Here is a 16,278-nt window from a genome sequence, read left to right on the forward strand (position 1 = left end):
GAATCTCCCCTGTGCTTTGAAATGTTGTCATGTGAGCAAGAGAGAATGTAGACCTAACCACACTCTCCAGCTAATGTGTATATGTGGGAGTATGTGTGCACAGAGACATGTCCTCATGCTCCCCGTTTTAGAATGGGAGCTTCTTAAGGGAACATGGTGGACTTTTTCATCATTTCTCAACAACAGAATTTATTGCACAACTTGGTTGGCCTACGCTGCCCTCCTGTTCAATTTTGCCAAAAGAAATGACTTAATCCCTGTATTTTCCTGACCTATTATTTGTTAAATATCTCATCTCCTGCTGTCGTGGGTAATCAGGCAGTGGTTCTGTTGGTTCTGTTGGTGTTCTCTGACAAATACCAGCATATGACCACTCGATTTTAAAAACAACAACAAAGCCGGCTTTGGAGTGATGTGTTATTGTTGGGCACATTTGCTCTTGAAGTATTGTTGTATGTCATTCCCATGAACGCATCCTTTGCCTCAAGTCATGCTGGAGATAGCAGCTCTTTTCTTTTACTTTTTATGTCTTCTTCGGGAGTTTGAGAAAAAGCATATGAAATTTTCTCTAGAAAAACTATCGATGCATATTTAGCATTAACTATAACTTTCTGTTGCCTTTCTCTTTCAGAAAACATTAGGTGTTTCAGGTTTTATTTTAACTTGGAAGCTAAGGTCAAAATTTGCCAACTCCCTCCATCCTTTTATTGTTTTCATTTGCTCATTCTGAGCATATGAGTATGCCCTACTTGGTTACGTTGGCATCGTGCTGGGTGTTTTGTTTTTAATATCATCAGAGATAAATTAGAAGGAAGTTGATAGGAATAGTTGTGATAGAGCAAGTGGTGGGTTTATGCTTTATGTACATTCACTTGTCTGGTCCTCACTGTCCATGACATCCTAAAGTCAGGACAGTCTTTATCTTGATTTTGTAAGTGAAGAAACTGACACTTTGAGATGGTTGGTCACTTGCCCAGAGTTAACACAGCTGGTGTGGAACCTTGCCCTTGTATGACATCCTAGTCCAGCTTTTTTCCTTCATTCTGCATTTTTATCCTTTCCAAATGTCTTTAATGAATACAGTTTTTATGATGAGAAACGCCTGATAAATATTAATTGTTAAAAGAAACTAAATAGATACAAATAATAATTTAAAGCATGGGTCAGCCAACTATGGCCCATGGGCTGGTTCCCCTGATTTTGTCAATAAAGTTTTATTGGAATGCAGCCATACTCATTCATTTATATACTGTCTTCTGTGCTTGCTTTCAGGCTACCTCAGGCAGAGCTGATAGCCCACAGAGCCTAAAATATTTATGATCTGGTCCTTTAAAAAAAAGTTTGCTGACCCCTGTTTTAAAATATTTTTTAAAATGCACTCTTATTTTTATTAGCAGTATTAGTACCAGCAAGTTATAATGCAAGAAACAATATTATTTGACAGTGTTTTCAAATTCCCAGAAACTGAATTACTGAGATTAGTCTTCAGTAGGATATCATGGAATTTTATGTTAGTTTCTCAGAAAAAAATTTGAAATTATTGTAAAAATACTTCCTTTGCTCTTATTTTTGTTAAGTGACATTTGAGGGATCTTTGTGTAGTTCTTCATTTTGACTACAATGTAATTAATTTTTTGGGTCAAACTTCAATACTAAAGATTTTATTAGAAGCCTTACTGTTGTTCATTAGACATGGCAGCGTGGATCTGAAAACTGTTTTCCTTTTCTTGAAGATCTGTTCTTGTAGGTTTGATTTGCATTGTATTTATTGCTGCTTATCATACTGGAAACTGGCTTTCTGGCTAATACATAAGGGAAGACATTTTAGAAATAAAGATTAAACTTGAAGCATGGGAGAGTGGGGCTTTTTCCAATGTTAGATTTTCCTCTTAGTTTTGACTGTGAATGCTTGTTCCCGATTGACTGTAGCTTTTATTTTTGTGTTCCTGGTACTGCACATGGGCTGGCTAACAGTAGGTACTCAAGAGATGCTTGTTTATATTATTATTGGAGCATTGGAAGGAACTTTAAGGAAGAAATGGACTTGCAGTGTCTCAGGATAGCATGTGTTGATAAGCCACCTGGGGGATGGTTTCTCCTTTTCCCCTATTGACCTGGCCCAAGTTTTATTTGGTGGATATTCAAATGACAGGAAGCCACAGTATTCCCCTTCCCTTTTCTGTTGCTTCCTTCCCTCGAGTAATTGTAAGACTTAATTGAGAAGAATCCATGCTACCCCAGGAAGGAAGGTCGATGGATCCTTAGTTGGTGGCATGATTGTCTCTTTTAGATCATTCTAGATAGGGAGAATTGTCCAAAGGAATCTGTTTCGGTTAGTGGCTTGGGGCAGTGGTTTCCCTACTATGGTTTCCAGAGCTCAGGGGGAGTGACCTTTATGACTAGAGAAAATACTAGTAATTCTATATTTTCAGTCCTTTCTTATTACAATTTTTGATGCTTTCAAATATGCAACTTTGTCAGATGGTAGCAATTGTGTATGTAATTTATAAATAAGTCAATCTGCATATGTTGGGGGTGGATGCTCATTTTTTAGAGAGACAGTACAGCGGCTCAAGAACGTGGGCTGTGGAGCCTGCTTGTCTGCATCAACCATGTAGCCTTGGTCAAAGTGCTCAGTTTGTTCTTCTATGGAATGGGTATAGCGATGATACCAATGTCTTAGGTTGTTATGATGAATTAATGAGGTAACACATGAAAAGGCTTTGGACTGTGTTTGGCACCATGGCAAGTAGCAGAAAAGTGTTAACTCTTATTATTTCTATGAACGTCTTTAGTAGAGGCATGTAATAAAAGTAACTGGAGACTACTTATGTAGAATTTAAGACCTCAGAATCCAACTGCTCTTAGTTTGAGTCCAGATTTTCCTGGTATGTGATTGTGAACAGGTTACCTAACCTCTCTGAGCTTTGAACTCTGAGCCTTTGTGCAAATGGAGATAGTAGTAGTAGTAGTAGTAGTAGTAGTAGTAATAACAATAATACCATATTTCATTGACTGAGGCACACATTTTCTCCCCATTGTAACATGTCTGTACTTGGATTTTATCTTACAATGTAGTGTCTTAGATTTTGTGAAATGTGATAGTTTATAGCTCCTAAGATAGTTGTACAGGATAAATGAGATAACGGGATGTGATTAGCATAATACCCAGTATCCAGAAGATGCTCAGTAGATATTGTTATTAAGACACATTGGCATATAGTTTATTCAAAACAGGAGATACCAATACAAAATGCAGTTGCACAAAGTGCAGAGTTTTGGAGATCAGCCCTTAGTATCTAGTAAGAGTGTCACCGTCTGCCTTCCCAAGTCTTGGAAATGCTTCTCTGGTGCCCTGCTTAAGAAACTTGGCAGCATCTTAATGTTCTGGAATTCTTTGTGAAGCATTCCAGTGTAATACCATTGGTTCATATGATCAAATGCTGCTGAGGTGGTACCAGTACTGGTCAATGAGCAGGGAACTTTTGATGACAAGGCTGTGTCAAGAGTTATGGCCTGTGCTGAGGGGGTGATGTGTGTGGGATGTACCTGTTTTATTTACATAATCCTTGGTTTTTGTTCACCGCATAGTGCCACTTCCTTCCATAACAGATGTTGAAACAGTAGAGGAAATATTCAGATACAGGGTAAAATTTGATGTGCTTCCTTTGCCCATGGAACATTAACGAGTTGTTTCTCTTAGGTCCCTTAAATATAGCAGAATGTCTTTTATTTGGAGAGGGAAACCATGTCCTACAAATAATAGAAAATCTTTTACCAGTTCTAGAATGTCCTGTCTTTGCCAAGGTGGAACACTTTTGGGCTGCAAAAAAATATCCATTCCTACATTGGGTCAGAAGCAAAAATTTACAGTTGTCACTTTGAAGCCGGGGACTCTTGTGTTTAAGGCAAAGATTGATGCTTGCCATGGTTTTGGCTTCTCTTAGACATCACCTACATCCTCAGAAACTAGAAGAGAACTGACTTGGAAGGAGCTTCTGTAAAGGGCCTTGCATCTTTACCTCTTACCTGGGGGGGACCTAGAGATGTTGTCCAGCAGCTTCTGTGCTCATGACCACCACCTGTCCAGGCAGGTCTGTGTTTGAAGCGAGAGGGAAAGTGTATTTTCAGCTTGGTAGCACCTCAGGTGCCAGGCGCATACTCTGCCTGTTGAATGGATCCTGCGGTGGGTCTTACTTAGATCCTTCCAAGACTGCTAGGGAGGAGATTGGTTTAGAAATAATCACGAGGTTTACATTCTTTTTGTTTTATTTATTTATCTTTTCATTCTTTTTATTTGGGATGCAGGACCAGGATAAAAGAGGGATTTTGACCAAAATCCCCAGGCAGTTTTACTTCTATCATTCCGTTTATTATGGATTTTTAGAATCCATCTGGTCCTAAAAATCTGGTTCCGGAAAAAGTGATGGATTCTTCATACTTTGTCTAGCATTCTTTCATTTATGGCTTTCTTTGAATCAGAAAACCTTGCCTTACTCGAGCACGGCTTTAGTTAACATTATGAGTATTTGGAACACATGCCATAAAGACAAACGAAAGGACTACCTCTCAAATAATTCACACGGACTGGGTTTTGTATGTCATTCGAAGTAAATACCGCCTGGCTTCATTTGAGCAGCTGCCTGCATTGCTAAGACTGGTGTGGGAACACCTAATTCCCTTCTTGCCTACTGGCTTTCTAATTTTTCCCCTGTGATCATAGTTATAAAACCTAATTTCCAGGGGGTCTTGTGAATCATATTAGTAGCTTTGTGTTATAATAGCAATTTTATATTGCATTGGTATTCATTTTCACTATTATGGAATAATCAAATCAGCACCCCTCTTATTATGCCGTTGAAATAGAAAATAATGGGACTGCAATGTAAAACCGCTAATGTGATGACACCCGCTCATTGTGCGAGGGTAAGAATGTCCTCCTTTCTTGTTCCAGCTCACTTGAAACTGTGATTGAGGAAGGAAATGGAAAGCATTTCTACATCTGTGATAAAGCCCCGCATATATCCTTCATTTGAATACCTAATTGTCTTTGTACGGCTCAGGGGGTGCATGTTGGCCACCCCCCCCAGGCTTCCCCTGCCACCCTGGCGATGCGCTGGCGAGCAGGGGGCTGCACGGACCCGTTTCATACCAGTTTCCCTTTTAATCATGAGTAACATTTGATGTCTCTTTGCATCCAGAGGAATTGTTCACACTCTCTTTCATGCTCATTGAGGCCTTCTTCTGGCTTTTTTTTTTTTTTTAAATGAAGAGCACATTTAGGCTACATTGTGAGAAAGTACAACAAGCCCCCCAAAGGTTCTGATTTGACAGGGATGTCGGGAGGCAGGTCAAGTGGCTGCCTAATGAAGATGAATGAAGAAAATTGCTGGTACCAGGATCACGCGGGGGCTCCGGCCCAGATTGTTGAAAGTGTGATGGAATCTCATCGCTCCATTTATCAGTGTCATATTTGGGCTAAAAGTGAGCAGTATTGTTCTCATTTCTCCCAGATGGATAGGTCAACTTTAATATTTATTGCTCTTGTAGAACATTTGTTTGATGTATTTCCATTAGCTAGGCAATAATAGAAAAGCAGTGGAGAGAAACATAAAACAGTTCTCTTCCTATTCAGTTGAAATACAACGTACACTAATGTGTAACTATGGCTTGAAGTGCCATTGGTTTCACCCCTTTTGGTTGATGACATGATTGTATATATTAAAGATTCGTGTGAAAATAATGGGGAGGCAGCATGAATGTAATATATATTGAGAGCAGCTGGTGGGGTATAAATTGTGTTGTCTTTTGATTTTCATGATTTGGCCATATAATTGGTGCATTTCTCTTGGCTATATATTAAATTCTTAGCCCACTATCATATTTTAGAATTGGGAATGATGTGCAATAGATCACATCATCCTCTGGGTTCTATGGTGAATCTCAATAAAGCCAGAATTTTCTTCACATTACAGAGCAAATTGTTTTCGCTCGCTGAATAATGTTGATTTTTTCTTTATCTCTTTGGAGGTGAAGACTATGTTGTCATAAAAAGTATTTTCTCCCATGTTTTGAATATATTAGAGAGAAGACCCTAAACATCCAAAAGGATTGGCTCCACAAGGACCTCTGGCTCCCAATTTATTAGCTGATGTTCACATTCTGCAGGAATCTGAACACGGGGCTATGATTTTATATCGTGGAGCAAACCTAGCTTTTCGTGAGGAAGGTGTTGTCTTAAGTGCAAAGCAAACATCCTAGCCATATGTTTCTATAATTTAAATTAATTTGGTACAGTCATACTGTTAATCTTTAGTGACTTGTTGATTGGCATTTTGCAGACATATTTCTGGAAGGCTCCCAATACCATTTTCTGCAGCCTTTCTGGCAGTAGCAAAGAGCAACATTTCCACAAATTGGAATCTTGTACAGTACTGGGAAGCGAGCCAAGATTTAAATTAGACAATCACCTCTGCTCTGTATATAGCTTCTATTCTTCGGCTGGAGGCAGAGTGATTTGTTTAATACAGTCAGCCCTGTAGCATATAATAGACTGATATATGAGTCACTCCTTGGCAATGTGTGTTTCTTAAATTTATATAGATTGAACAACTGGTTGGTAATGTACTTGGTTACAGTTGTACAAACAATAACTATTAGCAGGGCTGAAACGGGACCTGGAAACGCTGAACCGGGCCGGTGTTCGTGAGGATCCTGAAGCATTGGCAAATTTCAGAATAATTCCCCTTTTGAGGCTAAGGGAGACTCTATTTCATAAACATGAGTGCGCTTTTTTAGCGAAGTAGCCATAAAAGTTTTATGTGAGAGTTTTCTGTTTCTCATTTTCTATTTGTTTAAAATTGAATTGGGGAACCTCATTTGCTTCAAAAATTAAACTCAACATCCATCCGCGCTTGGGGCAGAATGATGTGGTTGCCAGGTTTGTGTGTTTGTGCCTCTGTGTGCGTTTCTGTGCGTGTGTGTGTGTGTGTGTGTGTGTGTATAATATTCGCTGTTTCTTTTAAAAGGACATTGGTAGAAATACAGATTTTCTTTTTTTCCCCCCAGGTTAGGTTGTCGCTGGCATTAACTGTTCCTAGGTTGAAAGAGATCTTTCTGAACAACAAAGATCTTTTCTTAAGGGAAAAAGCCTGTGCTCCAAGTTCAGTTCATGTTTATTTAAAAGATTAAAATCATTAGACCAGATCTCACTTTTTTGGTCCCAAAGAAAATTGATTTTGCTCCCCATAAAAGTGGGATCTGAAAGAGGATATTCAGGAATACGCAAATAGAGGCGATGTAGAAATCTGTTTGTGCAGCTGAACAAAGCAATTCTGTTTTTACCGCTGAACATTTACTTAGCCTTGGTGTGAAGATTTCTGAACAGAATCGTCACCTGTCTTTAGAGAGCACTTCTTTTGTGAGGCCAAGGAGATCGTTTTGATCTGAAATGTTTTAATGTCTTTTTTTTTTTTTACTTATGCCAACTTGAGCATTTATAAAATAACACACCCTGTAAATATTGCACAATACAAAGACATCTTTCAAAACAGTTTATAGTATGTTGCGTGTGCTCGGTGGAAGCCAAGCAGTAGTTAGTGGCAAATGATATGCCAATCAAAAATTATTATTGCAAGTATAACCTGGTATAATGCAGTATCTTATCTGAAAGTGTCAACTTGATATAAGCCAACTCTTTGTCTTTTAAAGTTAAGCTCTTGTTTGCCCTCAGTTAATTCTGTTTCCCAAAGGCTCATTTGAATTGCATAAAGGATAATCTACTTGACAGTTTTATACATTTAAACAATCTTGATTATATGGTATTTTCCATGTTTTTTTAAGCTCCCAGTTACTATTTTATGTAGGCTTTTAAGTCTTTAGTTAAAGAGAATGAGAAAAAAACTCACAGGTAGAATTTGATACTCTTTTTGTGAATAGCATTTGGTAAAACTGGATAGAGCGCCTCTTTTCACCAGCCTGTGGTTCACAATGGTAGTATTTGATCATTGTCGATGATGGGGTAGGGGTTATTGTCAAACTTTCTCAGATTGACTTGACTGAGAATAAATGGAAGCAAATGGGGTCCTTGAGTTTCACGATACTGAAATAAGGATTTGTGGATAATCTTCTGCCTTCCCCCCCCCCCACGATAATTCGGTGGATTTCTAGATGACTTTGGGGGGAAATTTTAGGATCCAGTGCCTTTCTGCAAGAATTTGGAGATTATGTATGTGCCAGCTGGGCTCTGGAAGGGCAGGGGTGTATATAAACACTGCGGTGGTTGTTAAGAGCACACCATCTGGCAACGACTCCCTTCAAATCCTGTGTCCACCACATGTGCATGTACTGTGTGACTTTTGAACAAGATACTAAACTTCTCTGAGAATCAGCTGCATCTGCAACCAGAGGAGACAAAACTACATCCCTCACTGGATTAAGGTCAGGGTACGGTGTCCTGAAATTTGCCAAAGAATGTTGCTGTTCCTATGGTCTCTTAGATGTTTCAGAGTGGAAAGGCTGACTCAGAACGCTAAATTTGGGACCTAGCTTTCCTTTCACTGCCAAATTATTTGATAATTATTAGTGAAAAGTCATATGACTATTCTCCACCTCTCCAAAGAATCTACTCTTCAGATTCATCTCTAGTGAATTTTGAAGGGAAGTAAGGCATCAGGGAATTACATTTCGAGGAATAGGAAGATCTTCTCTGTTTCCAAAAAGCACTTTTGGAACTCTTGACTCTTTCTTTGGAAGCTGGTATTCTGATATCTTCAAGGTACAAGGGGTTACATCTCTCCATCAGCTGATGGAGAACAGTCTTACAAAGCCAATGTCAGTATTACTCCCTTGTATAGATGAAGAAGTGGGAGCTCAGAGGATTTAAGGAACTTGTGGAGAGCTTCTATCACCCCAGCTGGTGGGTGGGATTTGAACTCCCATCCCCTGGACTGCAAACCCATGCCCTTTGCCACCACAGCAGGCACTATTCCTATTTTTAGGAGTCCTTCATGGAGGATTTATTAACCACCCCTCCTTGGAAGGTACTAAGGGGAGGGGGTGTTGTCATAAATAAGCTAATTAAACCCTTGTTGGCCAATTGACATAAACTCTTGTACTCACTGGCATGTGACACAGGTGGATGACTTGTCACAAGAAACCAGGCAAACTAAAAAAACCTTCTTCCTCTTCCAGAATCCTATGAGCATGTTGGCAAAAACTTTGCATATCTGATGTTAAAAGTTCTGAAAAAATATTTACTGAGTGTGGGGGGGGGAGGGGATTGAAAGACTGATGCAACCAGATGCAAGTGAATGCTAAAGTAAACAATCTGTATGTCCAGAGGATGATTTTTGGTGGAAGTTTTTGTTAGAGGGATGAACTTGGTCAGCGATTTGAAGGATATGAAAGACACAGGATGATCTAAGTAATGTAGAACCATTGAGATGGCCTCAGAAGTATGAGCAGTGTGAGTAAACAGGAGACGGTTGCCCAGTGAGAATAGCCTAATGGGTCTAACAAGTAGGCCCCAAATGTGAAATGAGGTGCACGTAGTAGAAATGAGGTGCATTTCTTGTTCACCTGTACAGTTCAGGGGTCATCTGGTTAGCAGTGAACCTAAGCCAATGGAGACTGCTCTCTCCCTTTTAAGTGCCAGTAGCCAGCTGGGATAAGACTTGAGAAAGCGACCCTCACTTCTCAACTCCTTTGGCCCAGAAGTGACGCCCATCCATTCTGCTCACGCTGCAGTGGCAGGAGCATGCCTGAGAGCTGGTTGCATGGCCTCACCACAGTGCAAGGGGTTTGCCAGTCATGCTACCCAACGGAAAGAGGAGCCTGGCTTTCAGAAAACAATGAGCTGGGCAGCTGGAGTGGCTCAGCGGTTTAGCGCCACCTTCAGCCCAGGGCATGATCCCGGAGACTTGGGGTCGAGTCCCGCGTCAGGCTCCCTGCATGGAGCCTGCTTCTCCCTCTGCCTGTGTCTCTGCCTCTCTCTCTCTGTGTGCCTCTCATGAATAAATAAATAAAATCTTAAAAAAAGAAAGAAAGAAAAGAAAACAATGAGCTGCAGCCACAAATGACAAGCAGATTTGTTTGCCAGGATGGGAGGATTCTTTTTGGGAGTTGGAAGAAGAGGTTGTAAAATTATTCCTAAACTTATGGGTGGAAAGGTTACGAGGGGGAGTTTTGGATGATCAGTCAGAAACGGCCTGCTCTCCTAAGATATAAAATTCAAGCTTTTCAATGTTGGTGAAGATAAACGTTTAAAGAGCACGTATCTGCAGGGAACACTCGAAAAGCATCTGTAGTCCTGACATTGAACATAAGGGTGTGGCAGTGACAAGAGCTGTGTGGGTAATTATGCACTTTAATGGATGGGAGTTCGGGAAATAATCTACTCCCTTTCTTCCAAATAAATTGTGCGTGGGGGGTACTTTGTAGGAATAGAATGGTGGGGGCTCAAGAGGTAGAAGCAAAGGCACTGGATGTTTGGAGAAGGCAAACAAGGCACAGTTGTTAAAGAAGATTCTGCGAGACAGACTGAGGTGAAAATAAAACATTGAGGACATTTCCTGGGGAGACACAGTGGGGTCGAGAAGGACAAAGACAGTATTTTGGGTTGTCAAACATTTATAACCAATTGTCTCTTTATTCCTGCCAGTAAGTAATTCTCTTCAGATGAGATTTGGTATAAAAAGTGCTTTATTGCTTTTCATCACCCTGTCATTTATTTATACATTTATTTTTTAACCTCTCCTGGGAACTCACCATTACTACTTTTATTTTATGGCCCAATTTATGGATATGCTGAACCTGAGTAAAAACCATAGCTCTCACTATTCCAAAGAGCTGGTTTCTGAGAGGAAGCGGGTCAATGTGCATGTATGTGTGTGTATGTGGCTGAGTGGGGGGTGCCCAAGGTTAAATATTTCTTGACATTTCCTTACATTTATTTCTCCCTTGCACTTTATTCTGCACAAGTTGTTTGCAATTCTGCTTCCGAATTCCTGTTCCCTTTGCCCCAGTGATAAGTCACCGGCGTAAGTCCCCTTTTCCTTTGCAAGACAGGAGTCCTTTGCAGATGTGATTATTTAACGAAGCCTGGAGAAGCTAGGTTCTGTCCACTTGTTCTGTGTTCAGTGAAAGTACAAAGTACATATTTGTTTCACTTCTAAGTATAAAGGGGAAAAACCCACCTGTTTTGCCTTCAGAAAAATTCTTTTGATCTGACTGTTCTCAGAACGAAAGCTGGGGTGAACTTTTTTTTTCAGTTAGGTTTTCTGATCTACCTTGTGCCTCTCATGAAAACAAAATTGAGAGTTGAAAGACTCCACTCTTGAGGAAAAAAAAAATGAAGACGCTTTTCATCATTCTGCAAATCAGAAGCAAAGATACGGCCTTTTATTTTTCTTGTCATATCCGATAACACCTGGTAATGTTGGGAGCCCCGACTCAGTTGGAAAGGGGAAGAGGGACTTGGTTTTGATTGGCCATCTGTCTTAGGTCCCAGAGACAGTATATTGAAAACGCAGCTTCTCGGGAATGTTCTACATAAAAGGAAAGCTAAGGAATTTTTTTGGTAGTTTTAAAAGTGACTGGCATCAGTAGCTCCATTAAACAATCTCCACAATATTGCCAAAATAATTTGACACCAAAATCCACTGTGCAGATCCATTTTGAGAAATGGATCTAATGTATAAAGCCGGGAACAACTGAGGGAGTCTTTTTCAAGGTCAGCCTTTGTCATGTCAAGGGGGCCTAGCTGAGCTGTTCAGATGGGAGTCCTTCAAAAGCCGAACTTCCTATTGCTCCTGGCGATGCGGCATACAGCCCTGAGCACAGCCTGGCATATGGCCGTGGGTGTCTTCTTTCATGAGAGACCAGAAACATTCAGAAAAGTTGCTAGGGGATGTTGAAACCATACTGACGCATCGTCTGATTTTTGATGTGAAACCCCAACCACAGTGTTTGTGCTTCAGTTTCCACTCTTTAAGGATGAAGATTACACTGTTAATGACCTTGCAGGGTCATTTGTTCACAGATGCAGGAAACATTTATTTAGAACCTACCAGGTTCCAACGAGTATGTCCAATACTCAGATAGTGAACTGAGAGGGAAGTAGTTGCCTTGAGACATTTCCAGCCCATGGGGAGGTCGAGTAGGTCAGGCAGATAATTATCCAAATGCATGTAAGATGGCACCTCTGAAGCTCAGACAAATTGGCACATGGCACATACTTGAATTCAACAAATTTGAGCTCTTGTTATATTAAGCATTGCATAGTAAGTTCTGTACTGGTGACACACCCAAAAGAACACCATTGTCCCCACTTACTTAACACAAATTTGAGGGGCTGCTAGGAGTCCTGAGCTATGAGAGACCAATGTGTCTCACAGAGCGGCTCACAGACTAATAAGGGAAAAGGACAAAGAGTCTTACTCAGTGTGAAAGGCAGCCCAGGTGTCTTGACAGCAAAACCTGTCACAATTGGATAGTAGGAGGAGAGAGCACTTCTAGGAGAAGTGAAGGATCATGGGAGTAGAGGGGGTGAGGTTGACAGCGAGGGAGGGGAAAGGTAGGGAATGAGCCTGTATAGATAAGGTGAGGTCCATTTGTTGAATGACCTTTTTGCCCTACTGAGGAAGAGCTTGTGATCAGTAAGCTGTGGGCAGCATTTGAAGGACTTTAAGCCCCACAAGGACACATGTGATGAGATTTCCATTCTGGAAGGCTAACCCTACTGAGCACCAATGATGTGAATTATGCCATGCCCATGCCTTGGCACACCATGTGGCTATTAAAAATCACATCTTAGAAGGTAACAGTGAGGAAAATGGTTGAGGAATATCTTTCAGCTTAGAAAGTATTAAATATCCACTTTGGTCCCAATTTTTATTTTAAAGACTTACACCATAGAGAGGAAAGACAGAAAAAGATGAAAAAGCATTATGCGAAAATATTGAAATGGTGTATAAGGTGGGGGTGAGAAATGCTTTTTCTGTTAGCCATACTATTCAGTATTATCCATTTGGTTTTACAATGTAATAAAAAGGTTATTTGGAAGATAAATTGAAAGAAAGGTTAACTCCAGACATGGATTAGAGGGAATCAAATCTGAACTGGAATTCAAGGGCTGCCTGGGATTGGCAATACCATTAGAAGAACAATGTGAAAGGTGTGTGTATGTGTTTGTAGCTGGCCAGATGACTAGCTGAATGACCTTTCATGGAAGTTGAGAGAAAGGATCATATTTTGGATAGAAAATATAACTGATAGTGAGTGGTGGGGTTCTTTGAGGGGAACTTGTCTGCAACTGATACAGAAAAGCAGAGGATTGATAAAGAAAAGCTGAGTTGGGTCTGTTGACTTGGAGTTGTTGGTAAGACACGCATGGTGATAATGCAGAAGGAGTTGGAAAATTGTAACTCAGTGCAATGACTGCTATTTAGACTGGAGAGCTAGTGGTGGTTGACACATCGGACGTGATGAATTATCAGAGCATGTGTGAAGAAGAAACTGAGAAGTCTTCAGGGGGATAAGAAAACTGTCTGAGAGTAACTGTTTCCAAGTGAAAATACTCTTTTTGTAAAAAGGAATGGTTGAAAGTGTCAGAGGAGGAAAAGTGATCATCTGAGACTGGGACACTGTGGGGAAGTGTCAATGGGATTTGGTAATTAGGAGTCCGTGGTGGACTTAATGACAGCGGTTCATTAAACAGAAGACTGATTGCAAGAGGGTTAGGGGGTGAATGAAAGCTCAAGGTGGGAGAATGGAGCCAGTGAGTAGGGATGGGGGATGGAGGTGATAACTAATTTCGGAGGGACTCACTGGTCTCAGTGTTTTTCCCCCACTTCCCCCATTCCCAGAATGAACAGGGTTGGAACATTTCTGTAAGTTGAGGGAGAAAGCAGTGGGCTGAGAAAGGTGAATTGATGGAGCACATGTAGATGGGGGTGGGATTTAGAGTAGCAGTTGGAAGAACATGTTTTTCTTGGCAAAGGGAAGGAGAAGGATGATTTAAGGTGCTGATTTTGGGGTGACAGGTGAAGAATTCAACTGATGGCCTTTGTATTTCTCAGTAAGGAGCTAAGTTCTTTAGAGGAGGATGGGAGAGAATGCTGGAGGAAAGAGGGGAGGGGACGGAGGGGAGGTTTGGTAGAGCTGTGCTAGGAAATGAATAGGAAGAGTTACTAGGGATTGCTGAGTGCTCATAGGGGCTCTGCTGAGATCAGAAACCTAATAATAAAAAGATAGATCATGCCTGTTGGGACATACATATTATTGGTGCTCATGTCTCCAAGGCTTATTTTAATCCTTTGTGTGTACATCTATGTGTGTGTGTATCTATTTATATATTCCATAATGAAAGCTCGGTACACCTTTGTTGAATAATTGAGTCAATTGTTGTAGATTTGCAGACCATTGAAAGGGGGGGTCTATTTCCTGGAATCCAGATAATATAATGTTAAGACCTGAATCCCTCTTCCTTGTTATGTTTTACTTTCATGACCTTCATTTTTTTTTTTTTTTTTTGTCTTCAGCTGGTATTTCCTCTAACACTTAAAAAAAAAAAAAGTTCATGGAGAATGAAAAGATAAATCCAAACACTTAACTGTGGCCCTTCTGTGGATAGTTAGTCCTGCAAAAAGAGTTCTGTGGGACAAGATGGTCCTTGCCCTTAAGAAGCTTCCAGTGTGGTGGGGGATGTGGGTGGTGGGGTGAAGCATAGGAGGAATTCCGTATTATCAGCACATGCTGAGTGCCATAAAAGAGATAGGAAGGAAGGGCTTTGAAGATGCGAAAGAAGGAGACAGCAACCCTGGTGGCCTGAGCTGAGAAGGGTGTCTGCCTGAGGAGGTGTTTGCTCTGCACCAGGATGAATGAAAGGAATTTCGACTGGAGGCCCTTAGCTGTGGGCAAGGGTGTGTAGGAATGGGGGTGGGAAGAAGCATTTCAGATGGGTAGTAGGTGGGGGTATGTTCTAGGCAGAAAATATATCCCAGGAGGCCACAATAGAGAAAGTTTAGTTAGTTGCTCAAGTCTGGGGACGTGGAAGTTTATCTTCTGCTTACTAGATAGAGCTGACATCAGAATGGGGAGGGTGGAATTCACTTTTCCCTGTTAATCATCAATTTTTTCTTTTTCCTTTGAGAATTTATTTCCATATTTTCTTAGCCATTAAGTCTTTGGTTCTAAAAATTGTAGACTTGTAAGAATTCACTTTGCCTCCCAGACAGTTTAAAAGAGCCCCGACATCAACATTCACCAAAACCAAATTGCTTTGTGAGGAATGGTTTCAGATTTTATGAGAAATTTCCTCAAATGTCCAGTTACTATTTCCTGCCTTAACTTGAACTATAAAAGCTAGTCTGATCCTCTTGTTTTTAAAACAATATTGAGAAGACACCTGACAGTGGCAGTTTCTAGCTTACAGGTGTCCCAAAGACAGAGACTGTGCTTTTAATCCTGTTTCTTCTAGTGGTTATCGTTTTTCTCTGAACACATCTGGAAGTTCCTCATACTTAAAGTGTGGGTGTCAGTAAAACTGGAGAAGAGAGATTTCTTATTCAGTACATGGGTGTTTAATTTTGAATTGTTCCCTAGATTAGAATTCAGTCTTGAGGTTGGAGTCTACCTGTAATACCTTTTAGTATATATGTCCTTTTCCTACCAGTGAAAGGGTACTGGGAAGGCTGGTTTAACTCTCTTTTGCACCATTCATGATGAAGGGGATGTCCTTTTCTTTTTCTTTTTTTGTGATCTGTAACTCAGCTGGTTCAATGGCCCCTGATGATTCAGGCGTTGGGGAAGGAGGGAGGGATATGAGGTAGAGGTGTGACCACTGCGTGGCCCTGTGCTTACTACCACCAGAAACCAACCAGTTTCTGGAACATTTAGCACTCACAGTTCATAGGCGAGTGAGGCCATTTCACTAATCCCAAAAGGTACATCTCTGCGTTAAGAAAATCTTTTCGTCCATTTGTTCTAAGGAAGCTTCCTTTACAGAGATTTTTCAACTTTTGTTTATTTATTGTGGGATAATTTATACGTGAAGGGCCGTAATTGCTTACTATCTTTTCTTCCATAATCAACAGGAACTCAAGATGGGTATTCACATTTTGTTTATACAGTTGACCCTGAAACAATGCAAGTTTGAATTTCATGGGTCCACGTATATGTGGATGTTCTGGGTAAATAAATGTATTTTCTCTTCCTTATGATTTTCCTAGTAACATTTTCTTTTCTCTAGCTTGCTGTGTATTGTAAGAATATGTAATA

The 16,278-nt window shown here is 40.5% G+C and overlaps 1 protein-coding gene across 8 annotated transcripts in view; it reads left to right on the plus strand.

The window, feature by feature from the left end:
- Positions 1-16,278, plus strand: part of TOX3 (TOX high mobility group box family member 3) — a 105,844-nt gene that overhangs the window by 43,066 nt on the left and 46,500 nt on the right. For 2 of the 8 annotated variants that reach the window (XM_077898442.1, XM_077898444.1), the window contains exon 1: positions 16,104-16,190. The exons of the other annotated variants lie outside the window; for them this stretch is intronic. In XM_077898442.1, the coding sequence (XP_077754568.1) occupies positions 16,104-16,190 (87 nt within the window). Of the gene's footprint in view, positions 1-16,103; positions 16,191-16,278 lie in introns of those variants that run through there. 8 annotated transcript variants of the gene reach the window in all.

Source organism: Canis aureus, chromosome 5 (genome assembly GCF_053574225.1).
Source record: "Canis aureus isolate CA01 chromosome 5, VMU_Caureus_v.1.0, whole genome shotgun sequence".
NCBI lineage: Eukaryota > Metazoa > Chordata > Mammalia > Carnivora > Canidae > Canis > Canis aureus.